Raw genomic sequence first — 27,659 nt, 5'->3', positions numbered from 1 at the left:
GGTCTGTAAAAATCTCATGCTTCTCAGTTTAGGAACAGGTGGTAGACAAGATAGTAGAGAGAACCCTAAGAAGAATTTTTAATCTTAAGAATTTTGAAGCTACCTCATCTTCTTCAACATGCCAGATTAGGAACTTGTCATTCATAGCACATACAGGATTGCTTTTTATTTTTCAAGACAAATGCTTCATGGTATTATGAGATATAGGGGAAGTTATTTTAGTACTTTACTGGCATTTTAGAAAATAATTCACACTAGGGCGTAGTGAAGAAAACATGCAGTGAAGAAAACATGCAGTGAAGAAAACAATTTTAAGATAAATACAGGGTCCAGAGAATAATCAAGTCCTTTCTATAAATAGCAAAGTCTTTGATAAATTAAAAAGCCTTGACAGCATCAGTTCCCACAGGAGGCTGTAACCAGAGAGCAGGATGCCAGCTGCACAGCATGCTGGGAGCAAAGCAGGACCACACCAGAAAGGGGTGAACGGGGAAGGAGCAGGAAGTGGTGTCTGAGTTAGCAGCCTCCATGGGTACAAATCCTAATCAAAACCAAGAACAAGGAGTCTCCACTAGTCCTTGTCAGTAATTTTAGAGAAGCTTGAATCTCAGAGATAGGACTGTAGGCAGCTTCTGAACTGCAGAAGAGACAGAACTGAGATGGGGAGAGAACAGAGTTCTGGCAGGAAGATTTGAGTTCCCATATCAAGTGACACCAGGCAAAGCAGAGCCTTCAGAAAATTTGTGAGAAAGCAGGATGAGAAAGGGAAGATGGGGCAGGAGCCCTTGAGAAAGGGAGAACTCTTAACAATAAGTCAGGCAGACAGCTTACCTGAGTCCTCAGGTGGGGTACAAAATGGGTTACATGGACTCCAGTGTCCCGAGCATGAAGGAGAGGTAGAGACAGAAAAATGCTGGGGGTCTTAGACATCAGGAACATGGGGCCAGGCAACACCCAGCTTCTCCCTGGGAATATTCCAGACTGTCAACCTTGACGCCGTTCCCTTGACTGCTTCAAACCCTGCTGATTGGACAGGCAGAGGGTCTCCTGGACCTTCCCTTTATTGTTGCTTCGTGTGTATACCTGCAGGTACCTGCCTATACCTGGGTGCCTTTTCTAAACATTTGTGCCAAGACATGCACCCGTAAGACTAATGGGAGACAAATAGACGAGGGCCACAAGAGATAGGAGCTTTGAACACCCACTCTGCGCAGGGAGCTATTTTGCCTTTTACCAATGTTTTAGGCAGTTCTACCTTCAGTTTAAATTCCTCTCTACATTAGAAACCATGAGATGAGTATGGCATCTTTCATATTGTGAACAATGCCTTGATGGCAGTTGCACATTATGCATCAATTATTTTTTTAAGCAACTGAATTCCTAATTGCTAAAACTTAAGGCATCATAGATTATTTCTAATGTGACTTTAATATTTGATTTTAAAATAGCCATGAAGCTTTCGATTGTGTTTCTTTATACAATTTCCAACACCTTATGAGTTCTTATTCTTCAGAAGTCATTCGATCTCCAATTCCAATCTTTTTGAGAAGGGGAAAGCTGAGAGTAACTTATAATTGCTCTCAAAGGAATACCGGGATAATCCCACAAACATATAATCCCTTCCAGGTGTTTATTGAGTGTCCTGGTCACCCACTTTTATTGTGCTCTAGCGTGCTTGTGTTTCTTTATACAATTTCCAACACCTTATGAGTTCTTATTCTTCAGAAGTCATTTGATCTCCAATTCCAATCTTTTTGAGAAAGGGAAAGCTGAGAGTAATTTATAATTGCTCTCAAAGGAATACCGGGCTAATCCCACAAACATATAACACTTGGGGCTGACTCACAGTGCTATCCTTCATCCCCAGCTGACTCCATCTAATTCGGGTCTAGAACAATCTTTCTAAGCCTCCCCTGCCTCTTCAGCTCCCAGCTTCAACCTGCCTCTCCCCCTTGACCACAGCTTTTGACTTCATCTCTTACTTTGCCATTTTTCCTCATAGAGTAATATCTGTTTTATCCATCTGCAAACTTAAATTTATTATTGAGTAAATATTTAAAAAGTCAGGAAGTTCTTTTTGAGAAAAAAAAACGGAAAGAGGGAAAATATAGTTTTTCAGAGCAATTTGAGAAACAAAATGCTTATCATCATCACAGCATAAGAAATGGTACAAAAATCCTATATTATGACTTTGGTAAAAACAGTTCTTTTCACAAACTCATCAAGGGACAAAATCCCTAAAGTTTGCTCAGTACCAGATTACTAGAGTTGCCTATAAAATTATGAAGTTTCTCTCAATACATTATCAAGGTCACACCTCATTTATATATCATTTTTTGATTTTTATATCATTTTTTGATTTTTAAGGTAAAGTCTTTACTTTCAAGTGAGTCACCCAATGCAAACTGGCCTAAGCAAAGAAACCCATTGGCTCACACACCTGAAATCCAGGAATACGGTGACTTCAGGTGTCACTTGGTATGGGAACTCAAATCTTACTGCCAGAATTCTGTTCTCTCTCCATCTCAGTTTTGCATTCTCTGGGTTATTGCAATTTTTCAAGTAGAAAAATGGCTGGAGTACCTGGATCTTACAGTCTCTGTGGTTCAAATTCAGCATTCAGGGAAAAATTGCCTCTGATTTCACAAGGCCCCACAAATGTCTTATGATGTACTATTGGCTCTGGCAGATCATACCGAATCAATCACTATGACCTAAGATATATGAACCTTTGACAATTTATAGGCTAGCAGCAGTGGACTCAATGGCAAATGTCTACTATACTCCACCCTTTTCTTGCCACATACATGCTCTTAAAATGCTCCAAATTAAACTATCCCACATATGATTGAAAACGTAGTTATCCCCTCCCCAAAGAGAGACATCTCAGAGTCTCAATCATTATTGCATCCAGCTCCACATCCAGGATCTCAGGAAGTTATGAAGTCTTCCTGTCCAGAATAGGTAAATCTCCTCACGTGCTGTGGCTAATAATGTTAACCACCATACCATGCCCAATAGACGGTGGTGAAGAGAGGATAGGACAAGGATAATTGCTTTAAACTACCACTTGGAAGGAGGGAGAGATGCAATATACAGTGGTAACTGGTCCATGCCCATATCACCCTCAGCCGGGCAGGACAATCAAGGATTCTTATCCTTATGTGCATCTTTTGCATAACTGGACAGTAATATGAATGTTGGAAGATGCCAACAGGGGATGTAAAGGTTTTATTTGTTGTTATGGCAAAAGATACAGACATATGTGGAAGTGGAAACATAAAGTAGGAGGTAACACAATATCCTCTTTGAGGACCAGCTTCCCAAGTCTCCCAAATGCCTACTGAGATGTAGGCGATGCCCCTGTGGAATAAAGATTCTACCAGGCACAGAAACTTTGTCATTCTCATGGGGGACTTTATGTCTTCCCACCTTCCTGTGAATTCCTCCCAGACTCTTAGAAATACTCTGACTGTGCTTGGCCAACCCCCAGATGACCATGACACAGTAAGATGGGGAGGGGAAGGTCAACTTTTAGGGACATCTCCCCCAAAAGGCCCAAGTTTCAGGTCAGTCCAAATTCCATTTTTATCAATTGTCCTCTGACCTAAGATTTGGCATTTCATAGCATCAACTTAAAAGGAAAAATATTTTTTATATTTAATAACTTGAATCTAATAATTTATACTAATAACTTGAATTTTTAAGAAGGAAAAGGCATATCGATTAAACAATTCATATTTTTAAAAATCAATAACTAATTTTTCGCTCCTTCTAACCTCATTTTTAATGATAAACTGAGTACCAGTTAATTGATTACTAGTGGTTTATATTCCTTTTCTAAAGTATAGTTTAAATTATTTATTTCTTGAAGTAATAGTATAACTTTCTTTAGGTTCAACTGATTGCAACGAATGGTTTGTTGTCATTGTTTCATGTTTAAATCATCACTAGTTTTTAGCAGAACTTTCTTTGGGTTGGTGTATGTGGCTTTGTGACAATACCACTCACTGTGTATTTCTGAAATTGTCCTTGTTTTTTGACAAGAGATCCCACGCTCCACTTTGGTTTTCCTGTCCCTGCGGGCACACTAGTTTGTTCCCCATAAACACGGGGGGTTGCTTAAATTATTAGAGACCTAAAATAGAAAAACCGATCACTTCTTTTAAGACTGTGAGGTTATGTTGATTTTTACATTTAATTCTTTTTACGCCTTGTTTTAACAGGCATTTTGTTTTTTGCTGTCTTTGATGCACCATATTGTATGTTGTATTTCAGAACATTACATCGGATAGTGTTGTCTAAAACTTCAGAAATCTTTCTCATTTCTGGTTTTGATTCTTGGTGCAAGCTCCCTAAAAGTGGTTTCAAAGTATATAAAAATATAGGACACATAGTATCTTAGGTAGAATTTCATAAAATCAGTAGACGGGGAAAGGAATAACTTAAGTCTTTCAAGTTTAGCCTGAGCTCTCTGTGTCAGTTGTGGCCCCAACAACAACAAAAAGCAATACTCCGAAATGCAGAAATTTGGGGAGAGCCTAATGAAGGAACTGTTAACAAACATTCGAGCAGGATTAAGAGAAACAACAGGGATGGGGCAGCACCTTGGGGATAGCAACAGCTGGAAAGCATAACCATGCGGAGCCTGAAGGGGAAGCGAGAAAGCTGTTGCCAAAAGTGGAGAACATAGCTGTAGGAGTGGACCTTTTCAGGGAGCTAAGACCTGAGGGGATGGACTGAAGGTAACCAACTTGAGTCCCAGCAAGGAAGTGTCAGGGAAATAAATGCCCAACTACATTCTCCTCTCACCTTGTCCACCATCTAGAGCCTCCTTGAGCTGCATCCAGTCAGAAGCTGAAGGGCCAGAGTCCATTGATGCAGTTCTGCAATGGCTGGCCCGGAGGGCACAGAGCAGGAGGAGAAGGGTGGAGAGTAGATATGGAAGGGCACTCGGGAAATTTCTAGCTCATTCTCGTTTATTTATTTTTTTTTCTGATAGAAACTGGTGGTGTTATTACAGAAAAGAACCTCAGGCTATTTCAATGTTAAACAGTAATTACTATCATTTGTAAACGCCTTTGAATATACAGGTATGCAATACCAGTATCATAACAGTGTGTATACAGGCATTAAAGATGCCAGTAAATGCAGACAAATCAATATCAAGAATCATTAGACATTTAAAACTTTACCCAGGCTAAGTGGAACAGTTTTGATGAACCATAGCTTTTATACCACTGTCTGGGGGTGCCACAAGAATCACCTTATAAAAGACACTAGTACACTAAAAATTAAAACTTGTTTAATTAAAATTTTATATTCATATTACATGTTGATATTCCCAAATATTTTTAAAATAATGTTTAAACATCTTTGGCCCATCTCCAGAGGTTTTTATTTTTCACATAAAAACAAACAAACAAATAGAAATTAGAAACTTACAACTATAGACATGTTTAGTGTCAATATCCAAACTTTTGTATGAATCGTGCAACCCCAATTTTGCATTTGTGTTAACCGCATGATCACCACAGAAGTGAATCACGAAGGCATATTTTTAAAAATTTATGGATAGAATCTAATAATATCTCCAAGTGTGGACTGTGCTCTTTTATTAAAATCCAAATGAGCTGACCCACTGCCATTGATTTTTCTAGTCGGACCTGGTGGGGCCACGGATGATAATTTATTTTTAAATGTCTACTTTTTGGCCCATTTGTCCCTGTCTCCTCTCTGAACTGCTTAGATTAGCCATCTGCTTGGGGAATGGTAATAATGGAGATTTTTATTTGATATATTAGATTGCAACCTCGAAACTGTGTTCAGACAAAAACTTAAGTTTATCATATAAGATACAAAATAAAGGCGAATTGAACTATGTTTTATGGAAGTTGGCCGGTAAATATTCACTAACTTCTATTTTTCTAAGTGGATGCCATAGTTAGCTCAAAGATTGTTTTCTCAGAGCCCCTGAGTCAGCAGTCTGTATCTCCCAAGGTCCTTTATTAACAGATGCTCAGGCTTGCAGCTTTTAGCTATCTATCCGGGGATGAATAATAGAATATAGGACTTAACCCTTTCTGTATCTACCCATCTTTGTAACATTATTTATTCTAGCATTTTCCACTTTTTACTAAAAGGAGAGGTTCAGACTTCCTCCTCAGCCCCTGTCTTCTCACCACAGAAGCTGCATAACTTATGGCCACAACTCAAAATTCAAAACTGAGTGGATGCATATTTTTTGTTTCCTCAGAAAGGCCTTGGGCTTGCTGGAGCCTCTTCTGCTTATCTCAGGGAAGGTCATCTCTTTCTTTAAAAAAAAAGCCTAAAGTAGGAAAGTTAGTTTTTAACACTTAAATTATATTGTCTTAGCACAAGTTTAATGTAGTTTGCTTTTGAATTATGAAAAAATGTAGAAATTATGATATATATAGTTTTAGTAATCAATTTATCAGATATATTTAGATATTCAGCATATTTACCTGGCTGTGTAACATGTACACAACCATCTTCTAGAAGGAAGTTTCAAGAACTAAATCTTTTATACAATCAAGCTTTGTGTCTTAATTAAATACCATTTGCTTTCTAGAAATGGGGTCCCTGAACAATTAGAAAATCATTTTAAAATTTCTGTCCTTTAATGTTTTTTTTTTCCCGAAATGACAGAGTTATAAGGTCCAGCTGCCTGTAAGGGGAAATGTTTAGTGCACATATTTGAAAGTAGAAATCCTCATAGCTAATTTTTTTTTTGCTTAAAATAATTTCCCACCTTGGCCATTTTTAAAGCAAAGGTTAGTTATGATAGTTTTATATCGACTTGGTTATTATTATCATTACCTCTCCAACATTTGAACCCTTTGGCATCTTCATTTCCCCTTGTATTTTTTTTAGTTCTGGAATCTCTGACTTTTACAAAAAGTGTTACCCCAGTGAGAATCGAAGCAAAACTAGCTCCCTCGTATTTCTTCTTATATCTAAAACCTCAGCAGGTATCCAGTGATTACCTGGAAAATGTCTGGCTGTATCCAGCAATGGCTCCGGGGGGTTCCTTGGCATTAATCTCACTTCTGACACTAATCTGCTTGGTCATCAGAATAGGACAGTGATATGAATGATGGAGAGATGATAACACAAAAGTTAGACATTGTTATGTTTCTTAATTTTAGAGTATATGAAAAGCTATAGATATGGTTACATAAGGCAGGAGCTGACAGCATTTCCTCAGGCAGTGTTTTGATATCCTAAATCCCCAGAGTACCCCCAATGAAACAGACCAGGGTGGTCCCCTGTTATGTGAATTCACTGGTCCTTGCACTAAATGACCTCAGAATTCTTTTCTAGCAGTAGGGTTTTCCTTTTTCTTAAATCTGTTTATGGCTGAATCAGGAAGGCCCTAAAATGTATCTTCTCCTATTATCCTATATTCTTTTTGAATAGATTTGTACAGATTTATGAACTTAAGTGAAAAGAAAGTCCTATAAATAAAACTGTACACCATAGGTTTATAAAGAAATGTTATAGGGGTTTTGTTTGTTTCAGCCCCCAAATTAATAGGTTTTTAAAAAAAAAAAAAATTCTTAAAGTTTCATTCTTAAACCTTTCCCATTAAAAATATGAGAACGGTTTAATATTGGTTCCTTAATGAGTCCAGAGCATCAAGATATTTAAAGTTGCACTGAATTGAAAATTTCATTTATGAAACTCAGTATGTCAAGGATCGGCACTGTGTTTACCATGGCTTCTACCACGTGCCTAATACAGTGTCTTGTAGAGTACACAGTCAACAAATATTTCTTGAATGAGTAGATGAATATTGAATTTATTTAGTCTGCTTCTCTTAATGTTCAAATAAATTAATCTGTCTCCAAAATGGCCTATAAATCCATTCTTTGTCAATAACATTTACCTTCCTTTCATTAGCCCTTTTGGGTGGCTTTCTCTTTGTGGGAAATGGCGTGACCCCGTGTAGAATCTGGTGATGCCCCAAATGGCTGTGGGACTGCTCTTGGTTAAATGATTTTATAATCTCATACCTATCTGTCCATTAAGAATTAAAATGTTTTATTTTTTTGGCTTAAATCTATTTAACCCAAGGCAAAAATAATTGAAAATAAAATTCTGTGTTATTGTAGCCGTCACACCTATTTTTACATGCAAAGCTTCTTTGTTGGCAGATTTACACTGAAACAAAGAACATGCTCACAGGTGACATTGTAAAAATATGAGAAAGGTTTAGATAGCTGTCCCTGAATCAAAACAAACCACCATCTATAGTTAATCCCAGTTTTTCTTCTAAATATTTATGCTGTGTTTAGGGACAGAAAATCTGCTGGGAGAAGCTTCCCCAGTTTTAAAAAAATGCTTTATTTAATCATTAAATTTACATTTCAAGTTTTCCAGTGGCACAGTGAGCATGGGGAAGTGGACAGTGCTCCCCACCATGGTGGTCTCAAGGAATAAAATGGCCCGGCTCGCCTGGCACTTTCCTCAGCTCCACAGGCCTGACAGAGGCCCTTTGTCTTCGTTAATCAATAGCCACTCTGTGAGTTTGTATTCTAAGAGTTGCTAGGAACTGACAATCTTACTTGCAGGTGCTGATGAATTTACCAGACTGAGATCTGTCAAAACTGCTGCATCCTATCTTGACACTTCTCCCAATAAATAGGAACCTCAAATTCTGCATTTCAATCCCATTTGTGATGATGGAGTGACTTTACACAACCTACGAGTTAGTACAGAGACACACAGTTACATATATGTTGTGTATAAGTGAAGCTCAAACCTTACCCTGAGAGAGTGATTGCTCATGTGTAGGGTGAACAGAGAGGGAGTGTCCTTGCTCCTTCAGAGCGTTTCTCTCTAGGCTAAATCCTTTTTCCCTCCACCCCTTGATTCAGTGAGAATTCTACACTCATAGCTGACCTGAGCAGATAAAACGTAGCAAGTTTCCTATTCTTTAACAAGGTGGAAGGAACTGAAGTTATAATATCTATTAATCCCTGAAACACTGAAATGAATCATTTTACAGGCGTATGGTTTAGCTATGTAACTCCACCAAAAGCTGAATAATTTTTTAAAGGGAATTTAATGCTACCATCATAAATGATTTTTTAATTCAAATCTCTTGATATTCTATATTGTTTGAAGCAAAGTAATGTTGTCCACATAATGGATAGTTTTAGGAATTAGACCTGCCATTCATTAGAGAATAGTTTGTTTTTTAGAACAAAGAATGTCCCAGGACATAAAAATTCAGAGGTAAAATGCTATAAAATTATTTTTTAAAAAGATTGATACACCTAGGAAATCATCCTCCTACAGTGTAATCAGTTGCTTCAAATTCATGCATGGGGAGTGCATCAAAGGGAACGTCTCTTAGAAGACAGTGGCAGAGTTGTCTGATTATGTTAATCAAGTCTCTGAACATCTCTCAGATCTCCATTTGGAGGGAATGAATGCTACCAGGGTCATTTACCCTGCCTCTTTCTACTGTTGTGGTGATGTGGTAACTGAGGTATTTGCAGAGGCAGTTGTTAGGGTGCACAGTTTGTGCCCCTTGAGTTATGGTGGATTAGGGTGCTTTTGTGAGTGTGTTTAAAGTATAATTGGCATGCTTTTTAACCAGCTCCACTCCATTCCTTTGGATTTTAAGCCATGTTTTACCATATTCTACCCCTCCCTGTTCCTTTCATTTATCAATATCCTGTCTCTGAGGAGTTCAGCTAGAAGTCAACTGGCTGACCACAGCTGCTGCCGTGCCGTGGGTGACATTGTTATCCACAGTCTCTCTCTCCCTCAGTGACTTAACCTCCCCTCTCATCTCATTCTCAGTACACCTGATCTTCATCTTAAGACATCAGCGCCTGGACACCTCCAATTTTTTTTTTGGTTCATCAGCTCTCTCTTGACCTCATTTCTTTTGCCTGCCTAAATGTCACTATTCCAGGCTCATTGGCTCTTCACCCATATATTTCTCCTATGATTTTAGACTAGAAAATTATATCGGTGTGATTGCCCTCATCAGAGTCTATGTTGCCTGCTGCACAAGGGCTTTCTTCACTGTTCATTCATTTTCATTCTTGTCTTTGGTTGGCTCCCTCTGCCACCCTCTCAGCAGTCAGACAAATTTTTGCCCCTTCCTCAATCTTCTGCCTAAACCCTACCCCCTTTACTCCTGGCAGATGGCTTTCCTGTCCTCCTTCACTGAGAAAACAGAAGCTATTGGGCATGAACTGTATCTTGGTACTTGTTTCTTTCTCCTCTGTCTTGCTTCCCATCCTCCACCCCACATAAATCATTCACCTCCCTCCTTCTCTTCTTAGAGGAAGTGAGTCCCTCCTCCTATTCAAGGCTGGTGCTTGGACTTTAGCCTCCTATCCGTCCATGCTCCCTCCTCATCTCTCCTGTGTCATTCCCCCATAGCTGGATCAATGTCCTCAGCCAAGAAACGCATTCCAGTCTTTCTCATCCTCACCCAGCTCTCTTCAAGGAAAAAAAAAAAAACAACTTATCTTATACACTTACATACATATTACCAACCTTTCCCTCCCTTTTTCCCTTCTCATCCAGGCTTTACCAAGTCTCTCCTTCACTCTCAAGCCCATTCCATCTGTCTTCTGTCCCTGCCATTCTGATGACATGGTGACTTCCTAATTCCCTAATCCAATCCACTCTCTTCTGTCTTGTTAAAAGGAAGAACTGTTTCTTCTAGAGTAGCATTGTCCAATAGAAATATAGTGCAAGCCACAAATGTTATTTTTCTAGTAGCCACATTAAAGAAGTTAAAAGAGATGGTGAAATTAATTTTAATGTGTTTTATTTAACTCAGTATATTTTAAAATATTATTTTAACATGTAATCAATATAAAAATTATTAATAAGTCATTTTATATTCTTTTTTAAAAAAATTAGTTATATTAGGTCTTCAAAATCTGGTGTATATTTTCCAGCTGAAGCACATCTTCATTTGGACCGGCCACAATTCAAGTGCTCAGTAGCCACATGTGGCCAGTGGCTACCATACCAGACAGTGAAGTTAGGCATTCTTCCCTCACTTCTCTTTTGGAAACAATCCCTCCTGGCCCCTCCCCTGCCTCTCCAACCATTTCTCCCCAGGGCCCATCTCTGCTTCCTCTTCCAGCCCCTCGCATGCTTTTGGTCCTCAGGGTTTCGCCTTTGGCCGTTCTTTCTTTTTACCCTACACCTTCCTCTTGACGAATCTCATATATTCCACCAACTAGGGGATGATTCCCAGTCATATCTCTGAGTCTCACTTCTCAGTCGAACTTCCAACTAGTATGGCCAGCCCACAGATGGCCAAAGTGCGACATGCCAAAGTTGAACTTAGATCTTAGATCTTTCATCTTAGATCTCCTGTTTCAGTCAGTGATGCCACCATCCACCCAGACACCCAAGCAGAAAACTGGGACTGCACTTGAATTGTTCTTCCTTCTTTCTTTACTAGAGCTAAACAGTTACAGAGACTTTACCCGTATTTCTTTAAATATTCACTCGTTTCTGTCTCCACAACCGCTGTATAGGCCAAAATCTTCATCGTCCACTCCCACTCCTTGGATTACTGCAGTGGCCTCTTCAGCAGTCTGCCCACCTTACTCATGGTTGCCTCCACTCCATCCTTTATGACCTCAAGTTTTCACCCAGATAAGTTGATATTCACCTAAAATGGCCACGTCTGGATCTATATCCCCCAGGGGGGTTGTGTTACAGGCTTCAGTCGAGCATTTTTAAGGTGGTGGGCTTCTCTAGGGGCGTCCCGTAGTCGTCCTGCCTGACTCCCTTCCACTCCACTTCACCACCGAGCAGCTCTGCTGATGGTGCTGGAAGACGCAGGAATACAATTTAAAAAATCCAGTTCCCTTTATTTTGATAACAGAGAACCCCCGTGGTTTTGAAGACTTTTCTTAAACCTGGACTTATCTTAGAGAGCATCAGTTCTTAATATCTCACTCTCTCTCTTAGAAATCTTTGAAAATCTGATTAAAACATGCCTCCTGCCCCCCACCCCCCAGAAAAATGCACATGTGCAAACGCAGTTTGGCACAAATGTCACGGGGTTCACTGAGGCCCTGAAGCCCATCCATGGGGTGAGAGATCTTGTTTGAAGACAATTCTAAAACAGTCTGTAGATTATCTGGTTCTCACCTAAAACCTGGATCGAGAGTAGTTTGGTTTCCCAAGATATTTTGAAAACTCTTGGAGCATTTTATAGCACATTTTGGAATCTGCAAAAAACTACGTTTCCTCCAAGGACACTTTGAACAGTGTCTGACAACATTAAATACAATTTCAAACTTGTGTTTCTTGGCTAAATGTAGCTGAGTTTCTCCACATGCACACCCATCTTTATAGAAGCTGCTTGGAACAACTTTCTCACTGGCTTTCCGAGCCGTACGAGTTGGCTGTCACACTGTGCTCATCTGGGGCTGTGACTGATTTTCATAACCGCCTCAGTCATTTTGGAAGCTTCCCGAGAGCCGTGGCTCTGAACTCTCTATTGCGCATCTCGGGTCATCGTGTGCTCTGCCCCACCCCTTGCTCTTCAGCTCCAGGAGAATGGATTGGATTTGGGAATTAGGAACAGCCCAGCACCCCAGAAGGAGGCGAGAATGGGCAAATCCCTGGGCCCTGGCCACCCTTGGCGGCCTTTTGTGGGTCGAGAACCTGTGTCAGGGTGACGCTCCACACACCTTTAAGTGAGTCTAAACTTTCTCTTCAGCAGCCTAACTGCTGGACAATGGGGTTACAGCAGGGATTGACCATACATGTTCCTTCTCTGCCCACAGAATGTGCTTTTTTCCATAGGGGACATGTGGGTACAAGGTAGTCACTCTACACACAAGTATGGAGTGGATCTCCAGCAGTCTGCACCCAGCACTGGGCAAGAATAGGGCAACCTCGTTACTTAACTCCCAGTCACATGCTTGAGTTCACAGGCCTCTGCTTGGGTTTCCTGCCCTCACCCTCTCTTCCTTGGCAAAGCTTCTCTCCTCTCTCTCCAACCTCAAGCCTGACCATCGTCCTCTCTCCTGATTATACAGTTTGTTTACTCTCTTGCCAGGCTCCCTCCTTAAGTTTCTTGCCCAATGGAAATTCTCTGTTCCTTTGTTTACCTGAGTCTCTTGAAAACCCCACTTGCCCCCGGAAGCCCCTTTGTGTGTCTGCTGCTTCCACCTCCAATCCCCACCCCTTCAGCTTCCCAGCTCTTAACTTTTCTGAATCTCCCTGCTGTTTCCCAATGGTACTCACTACTCTTCTCGCTCTCCCATCCTGTGTGCCAGCTAGGAACAACCGGCTATGAAGAGTTTATTGGACTGAAAAGTGAGTGAATGTTCTCATGCACTCTGCTCTTTCCCACCTCAGCAAAGCTTTTCAGAGTCACATTTCCAGTGGAATCTGGATCTGATAGAATTTAGATCCCCCGAAAAATGCGAAACCTCCAGCGTTTGGCCGTATTTGAAATTTTTAGCAGTCCCTCTCATGCGTGATGTTACAAACACTGTTTATAGATGCCTGGAAAGAAGCCTTTAATACTTGTATTGTGTTTTAACTTGCTTTCCTTTGGAGGCAGGGAATTGTCAAGTAAGTATTCATAGCGCTCTGCAAAAGCCCAGGTGTTTGATGAGCATCCAGTACTAAGTGTTCATGCAGAATCCACCACCGCAAAGGGTCTATACTTATAACCCGCTGAATTTGCCACGATGCTGGTTTCTTCCTTTTGCCCGTCTCATCTTTAGTTTTGAAGCAACACAGCTGTTAATGTATGCTTGTGAACTATGAAAGAAACATTCTGAGATTGCTTTACTTTTCAGTTTTTGACTGAAAATCAAGGTGAAAAAAGCATTGGATCGCCTCTACGTATATATGTGTATATATATATACAATCTTGTGTATACATTAATACACAATGTTTGTGCTTGTATGCATACTCTATATCCACTGTATAATATGTGACATATTATACAACCTGCGTGTACCCCGAAAACAAGCCCTACGTTTAATCTCAAATTCTGCCTTACGAACCACGCTGTAGTCCGAGCGTCCGCCCCCTTGCTCCCTTCTCAGACCGTGGCTTGCTTTTGTCATACACGTAAACGTTCTAAGGTGAAAGAAGAAACCCACGGATTTCATTTGCAAGTCCCACTAAAACAGAAGAAAGAGCCGATATCCTGGGAAGTGATCATTAATCTGAAGGAAGTGTCTAATCGTGAGAACCGGCATGTCCCCGGCCTCCCAGTTTTGCTCAATTCGGCCGCTATGATGTCAGCGGGGGGTTTGCAGAGATGTGCTCTCTCTACCCCTTTTTCGGTGGTGATTATAATATCATTTGGTCCAGTGATCACTTATGATTACATAACATGTTTTGACTGAAGAGTTTCTGAGAAAATAAAGGTACCTTGTTTTACCCCAGCACAAAAATGCAAGCCGTTCCAGCAGGCAAGCTGCCCTACCAAGAAACACTGGCAGTTATTAGGCTAAATTATGAGTTGAACTTGATTCGGAAACAAAGCATCCATTGTGCATAACTACCAGCAACATCCAGGAGGATATGATTGTTCTTCTGACAACAAGTTTCTCCCCAGCACACTCTAAAATAAGCAGAGTCCCCAGGCGCATTCACGAAATCACAGACAGTGTGCGGGAAGCATTGACAAGGCTTCCTTTTTTCTCCCTATTCTGTAGGCGCTTTAGTGCAGAGTTTGCCCAGAGACGCCAGGGTATGAGCTTTCTGAATTTGTAGACTGGTGCACTCTTTCATTTCTGTTTTAGTTCTTTGCTGGCATGCTCGGGAAGCATGGTTTGTGCCACACAGGAATGTCTGTTCACTTGGAAAATGCTTGTGCATGAATGAGGTGCTTGCTAACGCGGCTCTAAACTGTACTAAGTTTCTCACTTGGCTTTGTTTGCTGCTTACAAGGGGATCAAGGTAATCCTTTCTCTTTGCATAACCCAAGAGCAATAACTGATGGATTTGGAACATGTGGCGGGGGCTGGGGTTTCCTAAACTCCTGGAAGTTGATTTAAGGGAACCTCATGTTACCCAAAACTAGCTGACTCATATGAGAATCCATGAAGGCTTACCCACTGTAAAGTCTCCTAATTAAATGTCAAAGCCCAGATCACTACAACTGAGAAGGAAAAGCAACCCGCAGTATGACAGTAGCAGTTTAGCAGGGACTGTAACCTGGAGGGATAGGGCACAGTGGGAGTTCTCTCTGTCTTTTATCCCTTTGCTTCCTACTGTCCCTTTGGGCAGCAACAATGACCTGGGCACGTGGCCGTCAGGGCCCGTTCCCAAGCCTGGCTGATAAGTCCCACTTCGCACCATGCCGTGGTCTTTCCCTGCCTCATTCCGAACAATGCTGACAAGTATGGCTTTTTCCTTCTCGTGCTTAGGCTCCTCTTTGGTTTTAAAATCAGCCCCTCTGGCTCATGTGTTCTTTCTGGCTCTCGGGGGTAAGGGACTGGTTCCTGACGACCACGGCTTATGTGTGGTGCGGAAGCCCACCTCGACGCCTGTCAATCCAGGTCCCACCATGCAGGACCCTTAATGTCAGAAGCTACTTTTCTTGCCAGGGCAGAGGGGAGAGGGGTAGGACAGAAGAAACCCAGATGGAGGGTCCTCTGAGTCGGGGAGGAGAGAGATGGGAGCCTGGCACTGGCCTCAGCTGACTGTGCCGGGCAAGCATTGTTGCTGCTTTTTGTTCAACACTGTGCTGCTTCTGGCCACTCTCTGTTCCAGACCACCTGTTAGCAGAGCAGCACCCCAGCCTGAGAAACTCCAGAAGAACAACATCACCAAAAAAAAGAAACTGGTGGAGGTGAGGAGGTTAAACGGTTTTGCTTTTAGTCTGACATTGATGTTCTTAGGCCTGGTGGATGTCACCATCCACATGTCTCGCGGATGCCTTCGTATGAACCTGAATGGATCTGATGGCTCTCATTCCCTCTCCCTTCTGCATAGCGTTGTGTCCCCTGTCCCAGTGACCAAAAATCATATCCCCTGGGTCACATTCCTTCAGCCCTGCCACTGAGTCCTATCAGTACTAACTCAAAAATATCTCATGTCCTTCAAACCTGGCTTTTTCCCATGACGAGTACCACTCACGGGGAGAGGAAGCGGGGAAGGAGAGAGAACGAACTTACTTATTCACTGTCTCTAATATCTGAGCAGTTACCATGTGCCAGGTACTATGCTACATACTTCCCGTGAAGTATTTTATTTACACCTATGAGGTAGGTACTATTATTGTTTCCATTTTGCAAATGCGGACATTACCTCAAGGAAGTTAAGAGACCCAAGATCACCAAGCCAGAAAGTGGACAGGGATGTAAACTTGGTTGTTGAGATCTGAGGATTACAGCTCTGATGAACCTGCTGTTTTTGAAGAGCGGCCTCCCAACAGTTCGTTCTGCCTTCAGACTCCCCTGTCCCTCTCTGACACATGCCCTGCTGCCCGCAGAGTTAGCTCTTTGAAATATAACTCTTCACGTCTTACTCCAGCATTAAGACCCAAGAGATTTCCAAGTTCAAGTGCATGGTGTCAAGACTTTACCCAGGAGCTACCTTCCAAGCTTATCTCCTGTGATTCTCCACCGCAACTCCAATCTCCAACCCCAAACCCATTACTTAAAAGTCTCTGAAGCTGCCTTGGACTTTCAAGCCCCTGTGTTTTCATTCCTTCTAATTAGAACTTCCTCCTCTTCCCACCCCACACCCTCGTCCTTCTAAGCCTTTTCTGGCATCTTCTTTGCAACCCTCCCTAATGCTCTTCACTCTAAACCCTCCTGCACTCCCTCCAAAACTCTCCCTCCACAGCCCTTGTCACGCACTCTTCTGCTGTTAGTTCTTGCTCATCTGTCTCCCCTCCTAGACTGTGAACTCACTGAGGCCAGAAAAATCCATCTTCAAATTTTTTATTGGTAAATGTGTTTTTATTGGGATTTTTCATGGAGCGCAGCATAGGTCAGGAAATGCAGCTGAGCTTCAGTAAAGACAAGACCCAAGAGTTGAAAAGCCATTTAAGCCAAGATGGTGCCTTTTTCTGCCCTACAGGGCCGTATGTGTGTCTGATGCAGTCTATCCTTTTTGTGCGGACTTTTTGAACTACTTTGGTAGACTATGGATGCTACCTAGCACCTGAGTTTATATCTCCTCAGCTAAACAGCTGGGCCTCTCAGTGTCCCTAATTCTAAATTCTCGAGAGAAGCCATCTCATGGCCCAGCTTGAGTCAGTTGTCCGCTAGAACTTGGGGGTCACATATTATACCCACAATTTCTGGCAAACACATGGGGGCGAGGGATGGGGGTGGGGGAGACTGAGGTTGGGCAGACAATAAGTTTAAAGGAGAAGCACTTTCCAGTCGAGAGATATTTTAAAAAGCAAAATTATAAAGATAGGAAGTTCATGATATGCGGGCTAAATAGACAAGTCAGCTTGACCAAGGGGTACAGGTGATGTGAGAGTAGGGGCTAATTATGCCACCTCGAATTTGGGCTTTATCTCTTAGGCAGCAAAAGTCAGTGAATGTTGTTGAGTAAAGAGGTAGTGTGGTGTTTTAGGAGAATTAATCTAATGTTTGCAATTGATGATTGGAGAGAGAAAAGGCTAGAGTCAGGGAACCTAGAGAAAAGGGGCCCTCATCTTCTTGTATCCCACCAAGCAGCATAGTGCCTGGCACAGAAGAGCTGCCAACAATACATGTGTGTCAAATGGAATTAAGAGCTGATCTGATCTGAATCAGCCACTGCTCTTTGTCATGGAAGACAAGACAGGAAGAAGAGAAAGACTATAAACCCATAATAGTATCTAGTTGTTGAAGAAAAAAAAATGCAAATTGTGTAGAAACTTTATAGGGCAACCACCTAGCAACAGAATGAACATGGCATTTGCCTCGCTATTCGGCTCTGCCATGCCCAGCTGCATCCGTGAGAATCAGAGCAAATCTCTGAGCCACCATTCAGTTCACCTAAAGAGTGCCTGCCAAGGTGCAGACAGAAAATGTCTAGGTAACCTTTAGAAAGCATCAAATCTGCAGGCGTTGGCTCACCTGAGGACCTGGGAAGGGAATCTCATTTATTTAGAAAACTCACTGTAATTCTATGTGTTAGCATGTGCCTCTAGCATTTCGGGCAACTAAAGAAAGGGCTGCATTTTATCCTCAGCTTGTCAAGAAGCAAATGTTTTCAGTGAGTGGTTGCTTGTTTCACCAGCCATGCAGTTTTCACGAGACATGTGGCTGTTCCTGAGGTGGGGGCTTGTTCCTCTAAGGGCCGCTTTCATCTTTGTGTGGGAGTGTAGGAGCTGGCTCTCGACCACGTGTTTGGCTACAGAGGATTTGACTGTCGCAATAACCTGCACTACCTGAACGATGGTGCTGACATCATCTTCCACACAGCGGCGGCCGGCGTCGTTCAGAACCTCTCCACAGGTGACTGGGCCGGGGGAAACCGCCATCGTAATACAGTCTTTTATTTCAGCCCTTTTCTGCACTTTTCCACTCTGTAGATGCCCCAAAGCTCAAGCAGTCTCTTGCCTCTAAAGCCATTCCACTCGGTTCCAGACTAGTATCACTTGGTCCTAGGAAATGCTCAGGCCCATGTTTGAAGACTGAAAGGTGTCAGGATCAAGGGAGATGTCCATGTTCTGTCAGCTCCTGGGAGGCTGAGAGGGATGGAGAGCAGCCAGAAAGGGTGTGTGGAGTAGAGAAATTCCTTATAGATGGTAACCAAGAACGAAGCATAGGAGAACTTTTCTCGTTCATTTTTAACAGCGATCAATATTTTAGCAGCTCAGATTTTCAAATTTTGTTTGTTTTGAGCATTTAGCCACATTTATAATCAGGATGAGAACAACAATAAATGAAAATACCCAAAATGTCCCATAATGATATGACTCTTAAAAAAATAGTTTTAAAAAACAAACCTCAAGCAAAAGGAAGCATTTAGAAATTAATTTAACAGACACCCATATCTTTACCATCAGATTTAAATGTTACTATTCTGCCTTATTTGCTTCATAATTTAAATCATTTTTTTCAAAATTTTATGTTCCTTCCCAAGTGAATTGGCACTTTGATAAAGATGATGAAAAGGAATTCCCTAAGTATAGTTGCTCTTTGACTTACAATGGAGTTACACCCCAATAAAATCACTGTAACTTGAAAATACTGTATTCATTTAATACATGTAACCTACCAAACACCATAGCTTAGCCTAGCCGACCTCACATGTGGTCAGAACACTTACATTAGCCTACAGTTGGGCAGAATCATCTAACACTCTACACTGTAGAGTCTCGGTTGTTTACCTTCCCGATGGCATGCCGGACTGGGAGCTGTGGCTCCCTGCCATTGCCCTGCATCACCAGAGTATTGTACTGCCTATCACTCACTAGCCCGGGAAAAGACCGAAGTCCAAAATTTGAAGTATGGTTTTTACTGAATGCATATTGCTTTCACATGTAAAGTTGAAAAACCATAAGTTGATCCATCATAAGTCAGGGACCATCTGTGTTTTCCTATTTCACTGTCTTCCTTGTCCAATGAGTACATGGTGCCATTTTGCTCAGTAAAGTGTCATCTCCAGGCCCCTGCCCAACCCTGCTCAGAGGTGGACATTGAGAAGCCATCAGTCCTGGGCCAAGGGGAGGAGGAAATGTTAAACTTCATCTTTCTGGACTCTGGAAGCTTTTGCGTTTGGATTGTGCTCCGGACCCACATAGAACAGCAGGAAGGATTGAATGGAGCGTGTGTGTATTAGATAACAGACTCCAGCTCTTCTTCCAGGCCGAGAACAGAATATGTAAATGTAAAAAGTGATCTCCCATCTCCCCAAGGATGATACTGAAGTGAGAATTTGGGGTGTAAGCTCTCTTTTTTACAGGCCATTTCCAAAGACTCCACACGAAGCTTTGAGATTGCCCCGAGGTCTTCAGGCTCCCCCACTAACCGTCCCCGTCTCTCTCCCAGGGAGCCAGAGCTTCTACCTGGAGCACACGGATGACATCCTCTGCCTCACAGTGAACCAGCACCCCAAGTACAGAAACGTGGTGGCCACCAGCCAGATAGGTAGGAGGGTCCTGTCGCCACTGTAGTTCTCCCAGCTGAGCAGGGATGTTGACTTATTAGCAATTATTGGGAGAGGAAGGGTCACTGACATCCACCCTTTCTCACTGATGTTGCTGTTGATTTTTTGAGCCTTGAATGTATCTGTGTTGCTTGAGTCGACATCCAGTGATCAGTGATTCTGAGTAACTATAAAGTCAGACCAGAGCTTAATATTCCAAATAAATGGATGACCCCCAGCTCTGTGGACCTGTGAATAATTTTTCAGTCCCCAGGTGTCAAACGAGGAGCCACATCTGAAGCCTGGTGGTTGTGCTTGGCCAGGGTAGATTGCAATATGTGTGCCTGGCTCTTCTGTACCCTAGGAAACTGCCAATGACAAATGTGAACTGATTCACATTTGTGAAAAGTGTTTTTTTTAACATTGTCATTTCAAAGGCAGTTTTTACAAACATATCTTCTTGCTTGTTTTCATTGATTCCATGTCCATTTTTAAATTTAATTTGAAACTTTCTAATGCTGGTGTTGAGTGCTTCACTATTCCAAACATGACTTATTTTAGCTGTTGTTTTCCCTTGATGCTTCCTCATTGCCATTGCCCACCCAATGCAGGTGATGTTACAGACACCCCAGGTAAGGCTGTTCCGTCGTGAGTAGTTTGAATCTACACAGCAAAATCATGTTGATGCATCATGTTTGCTGACTGTATCTGGCTGAATTGCAGATACAAATCATTGACCTCATCAGTTTCCTTTGTATAAACTCCACAAGTCTGTGTGTTGAGCATAAATGTCTGTCTCTAAAAGCACAGCAGATGTTTGCTGTTGTCTTTCCCCTCTGGCCAGGTCAGGCATTAGGTCTTTTAGGCCCAGTAACTGTAAGGCCCCTGAACATTTGCCTTAAAAAGGCTTTTAGCCCAATGTTAGCATTGCCTTGGCTCCACTGTTCTGCAGCCTGAGTTTTTTGCCATGCCTCCCATGTTCAGGAACAACACCTTCCATCCACATCTGGGATGCCATGACCAAACACACCCTCTCCATGCTGCGGTGCTTCCACTCCAAGGGGGTGAATTACATCAACTTCAGTGCAACGGGAAGGCTGCTGGTGTCGGTGGGCGTGGACCCTGAGCACACCATCACCGTCTGGCGTTGGCAGGAAGGTAAAAGGAGCTGTGCTTTCTGTTCCTCCAGGGGGCTCGCTTGTGGCATGGGCCAGGTCAGCAGAAGATCCTGGGGTCCCGGAGAAGCTGCTCATTGGGTGCCACTGCATCTCAGGATCCCATCCATGGTCAGGAGGGGCTGGCCAGGGAAGTCCTGTGTTGGTTAGTGAAGGGTCTTTGGACACTTTGGGAAATTGCCCCAATGCTGGCAGCCTTCATCCTCAAACAGAAAGCAGCAGCCACCTCCATTTCTGTCCTAACAACCTTCCAACCAAAACTTTCTTACCCTCGGTGTTTCTTCTGGTGACCCCTGGATTCTGGGAAGACTTGCACCTTATTACAAAAACTAGGGACAGGGTTTTACCTCTACAGTCTCAGAAACTTTTTTTTTTATACTTTAACTTCTTCGAAATGGAGATTCTTCTTATAATCAAGATTTACATTTAATTTAGCAGATTTTCTTTCTTGCCCTCCCCAACACACATGCACGCACACGCACACACACGCACGCGCGCACACACACACACACGCTGCTACTAAATTTGTGTATCTTAGAATCAAAGATGTGCAATCTTCTGAGCATATTCTCAGGCTGGCAAAGCAGATCCAATTAGTGAGGACATTAATGAGGTCTGTCTCTAGTCAGGCAGCCTGTATCTGGGGCATGCTGAGCCAGGCACACATAGAGGTAGCACGTCTCCAATCCAGGGCTTCTAGAGTCCCGTTATCTCAGCATCTTCCCATGGGAGAGGGTTGTGAGGGGGGCTGTAAAGAGATGAGCACAGTGGGAGGAAATTTCCAATCTCTCCTGAGTTCCCATATGAGAAAAGAAGGTTGAGGACCTGCGGACTTTTATGATAAGACTCACTCATCCTATTCCATCCATTTCTCATTTTCTTATTCATTAGTATATTGTGTCCAAATGGCCCCATAATCTATATCTTGGGAATGCAGGTTCATTTCTCGTAATGTCAAGTGGCCAGCTGATTAAATAGACTCAGCCCCAGATGAGAACTTGAGCATCTTAAATGATAGACTCGTAGCCTCTTCGAGTTGAAAGGACTAGAGAAGTCTTCCTGCCAGTCAGGACCCCTCTCATGGACATATTCCCCCAGGAGCCTTTCCAACAGGCTGGTTTCCATCCTCTGATTAATACTTTCAAGGACGTGGCCCTCATCATTTCACAAGGCAGCCCGCTCACTCTTGGAAAGCTCTCATAAAGCCCTTTCTTCTGTGAGGGCCTGAGTCGCTTCATCATGCCTTTCTACTAAGTCACTAACTCTGCTCTCCGTGGTGGCCAAGACCAAGTCTGTTCCTAGTTCCTTGAAGAAAGTTATCACGTTAGCCCCTATACACAGTTCAGGCTCACTCCCCTCACTTCCCTCATCTGTCCCTCTGGGCAGTCCTGCTCTGCCCCTGCTCCAGCACAGACTCTTGCTCACCTGGAGCCCCTTCTGATCTCCTGAGGGATAACTGGTGGAGCCAGGACTTTTATACAAGCTCCCAGGAAAAAGAGAAGCCTTCTCTTGGTAACTTTCTCCCATTGTCTTTGTTGGAAGCAAGTGCTTGGGTCTGTACAGAGGATTCTGAGTCAGTGATAATATTTAAATCAATCCTGAGATGATTGTGTGTGGTTTTCCCCTCACTTCAAATCTGCTTACAGATAATCCATTTTGGGGAGATATATGTACATTTTCGTTATTATTAGAGAGTATATTATTTATTCCTTATTTGTGGAACTCTAGGTTATGTGTGTATCTGTGTGTATGTAGGTAAGAATATACAAAATAAAATGGAGTAAAAAATTGAGCAGCTTATATAAAATGCATGTTGTCAGGTCCTAGATACTTGTATGAAATTTGTTCCGTACAAGCCAGAAACCAATGCACAGAGGGAGAGATAGGCATCACAAGAATTAGAAGTGTTCATGAGATTAAAACAAGAGAAAAATAAATAGCGGCTTAGAAGAAATATGCATCTTACTGTTTGATTTTGCATTTCCCCAGTGACTCCTGAGATTGATCCTCTTTCCATCTCTTTATTGGCTGCTTATATCTTTCTTCTTCTGTAATTCAGTTTCAAATCCTTTTTCTACTGGGGTGGAAGGATTGTTTGTCTTTTTTTATGATTTGTAATTCTTTACTAATTCTTAATGTTAATTGTTTCTTAAAAGTTTTGCAAATATTTCCTCCCAGTCTATTGTTTATCTCTTAACTTAGTTTATGGTATCTTTGGGGACCATAGGTTTTAAAACCTCTGAGCCTGAGGTAGTGAGGTATCTGCAGAGAGACAGTAACCACCTGAGAGGTAACCTGCAGGTCTCCCCAACCGTCCCTAGGAAGGAATTCCAGTAGGGAGTGTCTGCTGGCTGGCCCTGGCCCTACTCTGCCAGAGAGCCACTATATAGACAAATAAATGTAAGAGGAAGAGGGGAAGAAAAATATGTATTTGTATGAATAATATAAGGAAAGGAGATAATTAAGAGGAAATTGGAACTAAAACAGTAAGTTAGAAAATAGAACTTGGAAATAAAAAAACTCAAGGGCTGATGAGATAAAAATAGATGAGGTTTAAAATACAAGCTAAAAGACTAGAAGCCAAGAGATTTAAGAAGAAGCTAAAAGAGTGATAATAATAACAGTTAACGCTTACAGAACACTCACTGCATCAGGCACTGTTCTAAAGGGCTTCACTTGTACCAATTCTTTCTGTACAATACTTTCAAAAATGGGAACTATTATTCTCAGTTTACAAATGAGGAAACTGAGGCACTGAGAGGTTGTCCCAAGTTGTTCTACAAATAAATGGTGGAGTTGAGATTTGATGAAGACAAATAAAACTAAGGAGAAAAAAAGAAAAAAACTCAGGGGATAAGTATGGGGAACTTTTTTAATAAAGAAAATAAAAGCACAGACTCTTGGGGAGAAGTAAAGACTAACGGAATGTGGGTCTCCAGTGACACTCCTAGGGGAGGGTTTGTCTTCCTTTTGGGGTGAATCATGTGATGTTGGGGGATGGGGAATGCCCGTAAGCCATTTTGCCCTTTTCTCATATCTGGAAGCTTCCATCTCCTGGGCCATTCTTTCCCACAGATGCTGGATGTGGCTTGTGGGAGTGGGGCAGAGTGGCGTCAGGGATTATATTAGCAGCACTTGCTGTTCTGGAAATTTCTCAGACACACAGCTTCTTTCCCACCTTGGGAGCAGTGTCTGAAGGAGGGAGGCTGCTGTTGAAGAAGAAAGGACACTGAAGTGTGCCCTGGGCTTGCTGGGATTGAGAACTGGCCTGTGCTGGAGCTCTGTGCCTGGTCCCAGGGGTTCAGGAGGGCCACCTCACGGGACTCTCCCCCACACAGGTGCCAAGGTTGCCAGCCGAGGGGGCCACCTGGAGCGAATATTTGTGGTGGAATTTCGCCCAGATTCGGACACGCAGTTTGTGTCTGTTGGGGTCAAACATATGAAGTTCTGGACCCTGGCAGGCAGTGCCCTGCTTTACAAGAAGGGAGTCATCGGGTCCATGGAGGCTGCCAAGATGCAGACGATGCTCTCCGTGGCCTTCGGTGCTGTGAGTTCCAGTGAAAGCTCCTGAGAGGGGTCCCTGAGTCTCTGGGCATGGCTGGGTGGGCAGGGGGTGGAGGATGAGCATGGCCAAGAAGCTGCAAACAAGGAAGCCACATTATCGCCTTTGTTGGCTTATTTGCAACCACTATTCCCTTGCCTTAGTACAGATGGGTCAGTCGACTATATTTTCTTCCATTTTTTTTTCTACCTCAAAATGTTAATCAGAAAAGATAGGGCCCCACTTAGGGCAGAAGGTTCATTCCAGAGGCAGGTGATTTTGAAGCATATTAGGCCTGAATTAGACAGTCAGAGAATATAGGGATCATTTCTACCACTGGAGAGCATCCCTTTTCTTCCCAGCCCTTGTGCACCACAAATTTCCCCAAATGACACCCTTGAGAAGGATATAGGGTGCCCTCAGCCAACATGAGATCCCTGGGAACTTTTTGGAACAAAGCCAACTCTTGGTTCTCTATCCATGGATTTATCCACCACCTAGACACACACAGGAAGTTTCTTCTCAGGCTAGACTTGCTCACAGAAAGGAAGTTCACTTAAATGCAGAGCTACATTTAATGCAGGAAGTCAAAAGCCCCAAACGAATTCAATAGACTGAATTTCAAAGCCAGGTGATTATTATATGCCATTTGTGGTTTTCTGCAAATTCTTTTGCCTTACCTTAGCATGGAAGGTCAATTTGAGTGCGTGTTTATGTTTCTCTGGCTCTGGTCCTTAACAGAAGAATGGGTGTCTGGAAGGGGGCCCCTCCGAGAGCTGCTGTGAATGTCCTGGTGTAGAAGTTGTCCCTTTGTTTACAGAATAACCTCACTTTCACCGGTGCCATCAACGGCGACGTCTATGTGTGGAAGGACCACTTCCTCGTCCGGCTGGTGGCCAAGGCTCACACAGGCCCCGTCTTCACAATGTATACGACCCTCCGGGATGGACTCATAGTGACAGGCGGAAAAGAGCGGCCGTAAGCCAAAGCTCCTCTGGAAACTTTTTTTTTTTTTTCCCCCAATAGTCTTGGGAGAGACTGACAGAAGCATCTACTACTTGGAGAAAATGCAGACTTTCAGTCTCCTATCTTTTCTGCATCAGGGAGATCAGTCTGCCATCTCTCCAAGAGGGCCCTAGGTCAAAACCTGCAGAAGTAAGAGTCAGAGAAGGAGAGAGGTTATTTAATGGTAGCTTAAAAACCCAAGAGGTTTTCTTGAACAGACCCAAGTGACTTTGCTGTTCATAAAGTGTTACTCTTGGTAGCTCTTTGGGAGAAAAGAGGGAGGAGATGTGAGAACAGGAGAGAGAGGTTCCAGTGGGGACAGAGAAGTTGTGAGAATGAAGCAGAAAACCAGGAGAAACATATCTCCTCTCGTTTGACCTGATAAAAACTTTGATTTTCTAGATTACAATTCTCTTTCCTCTTAAGACTGTGGCATTCTAAGGCATTTTAGGAAATGTGCAAGTTCAAGGGGCCATGATTGCTTGTCAGCACGGCCTAAGAAAGGGGCCCCCCTGGGCCCCGGGTGGCTGTGACCTGGGTGAGATGAGAGAGGGGTGGGAGGGTCATGGAGAGGTCCGAGGGTGAGGGCTAACATGCTAAGTTCATCTTGACCTTTTTTAGGACCAAAGAAGGAGGTGCTGTAAAGTTATGGGACCAGGAGATGAAGCGCTGCAGGGCCTTCCAGCTGGAGACAGGACAGCTGGTGGAGTGCGTGCGCTCCGTGTGCCGTGGCAAAGTGAGCGTGGCCGGCCTCCCCCAGGCTGGCCCCCTTGGGGCTGGGGACGGGGGAGGGGGCCGAGTGAGAGGTCAGCAGGAGTTAACCTAAAATTAAAAAGGTGATATGAGAGGCAACAAATATTTATTTAGCATCAAAGAATTGTAATTCGGGCAGCACAAATTTAGGCAAACCCAAATAGTGTCCCGATTACAGGGTGAAAGCAAGGGGTTTTTATGAGGGAAAAAAAGGAATAATTGCATAAAAAGAAAAAAAATTCCTATTGGTAACAAGCTGAGCTGTTCTTGGCTATACATGACTGGTTACCGATTCTGTCTTCAGACAGTCCACAATCGCAGTCCTTGTGGCCAGACATCTACTTGCCTACTGGCTTTACAAACAAGTGTTTGTAAAACAGAGTTGGCTTTAGTCCAGTCTAAAGGGCTGGCCCAGTCAAAAGATTCAAGGAACAAGACGTGCAAGGGAGTTCCTCCGGACTGGCAGCCCTGACTCCATTCCAAAATGGCTCTACCTACATCATTTTCACACTAGCCAGGCACCTTCCCTGTGCTGGGTTGCAGAACCCTTAAAACAAGCCTCCGAGGTGTGATGTACACTGTAGTGGGGAGGTAGCTTAGCAGAGTCAGACAGCCCTGGGTGCAGACTGTGACTCACCCAGTAGAACTGGGTGTGTGACCTTGTGTCTGCTACATAACCTTTCTGTGCCTAGCACACAGTTATTAAGTACAGTGTCTTTCATCATGCCTGGCACACGGCCACATTCAGATGTTAGCTACTATTAGTATAGATATTATTGGTTCGGAGATACTAAATGTGTCCATGCTCAAGGCTACACCGCCAATAAGAGGGAGAGTAAGGGCCACCAAATTGTCTGACTCAAATCTGTTGGTTTTCAAGGCATACCTTGGCTGAATATCTAAAACAACCACAGAGTTTTTTAGAAAATATGAATGTCCGGGCTCCCACCCATAGCTCGCAAATCAGAATTTTAGGGCTGGGGCCTTGACGTGTGTTGTCCTTTTTTTTCTTTTCTTTTTTTCTTAATTCCCTAGGAGATTCTGGTATACTTGAAAACAAATCTCTTCTTTCTAATACCTTGTGCTTATGCTTTTG

General features: G+C 42.8%; 1 protein-coding gene across 6 annotated transcripts in view; it reads left to right on the top strand.

Moving 5' to 3' along the window:
* EML6 (echinoderm microtubule associated protein like 6) overlaps window positions 1–27,659 on the top strand; it is a 267,350-nt gene that overhangs the window by 219,655 nt on the left and 20,036 nt on the right. For all 6 annotated transcript variants that reach the window (XR_003045624.1, XM_025045093.1, XM_015587547.2 and 3 more), the window contains 7 exons: window positions 15,764–15,842; window positions 18,324–18,453; window positions 19,993–20,091; window positions 21,074–21,247; window positions 24,603–24,811; window positions 25,626–25,783; window positions 26,432–26,546. Coding sequence is in view for 5 of the 6 variants with exons in the window: in XM_025045093.1 (XP_024900861.1) it covers window positions 15,764–15,842; window positions 18,324–18,453; window positions 19,993–20,091; window positions 21,074–21,247; window positions 24,603–24,811; window positions 25,626–25,783; window positions 26,432–26,546 (964 nt within the window). In the remaining variant the exon portion in view is untranslated. The remainder of the gene's footprint in view (window positions 1–15,763; window positions 15,843–18,323; window positions 18,454–19,992; window positions 20,092–21,073; window positions 21,248–24,602; window positions 24,812–25,625; window positions 25,784–26,431; window positions 26,547–27,659) is intronic.

This window comes from Pteropus alecto, unplaced genomic scaffold (genome assembly GCF_000325575.1).
Source record: "Pteropus alecto unplaced genomic scaffold, ASM32557v1 scaffold131, whole genome shotgun sequence".
In the NCBI taxonomy this organism is placed as follows: Eukaryota; Metazoa; Chordata; class Mammalia; order Chiroptera; family Pteropodidae; genus Pteropus; species Pteropus alecto.
The sequence above is the reverse complement of the archived record's forward strand: the minus strand, read 5'-3'. Positions and strand labels throughout refer to the sequence as shown.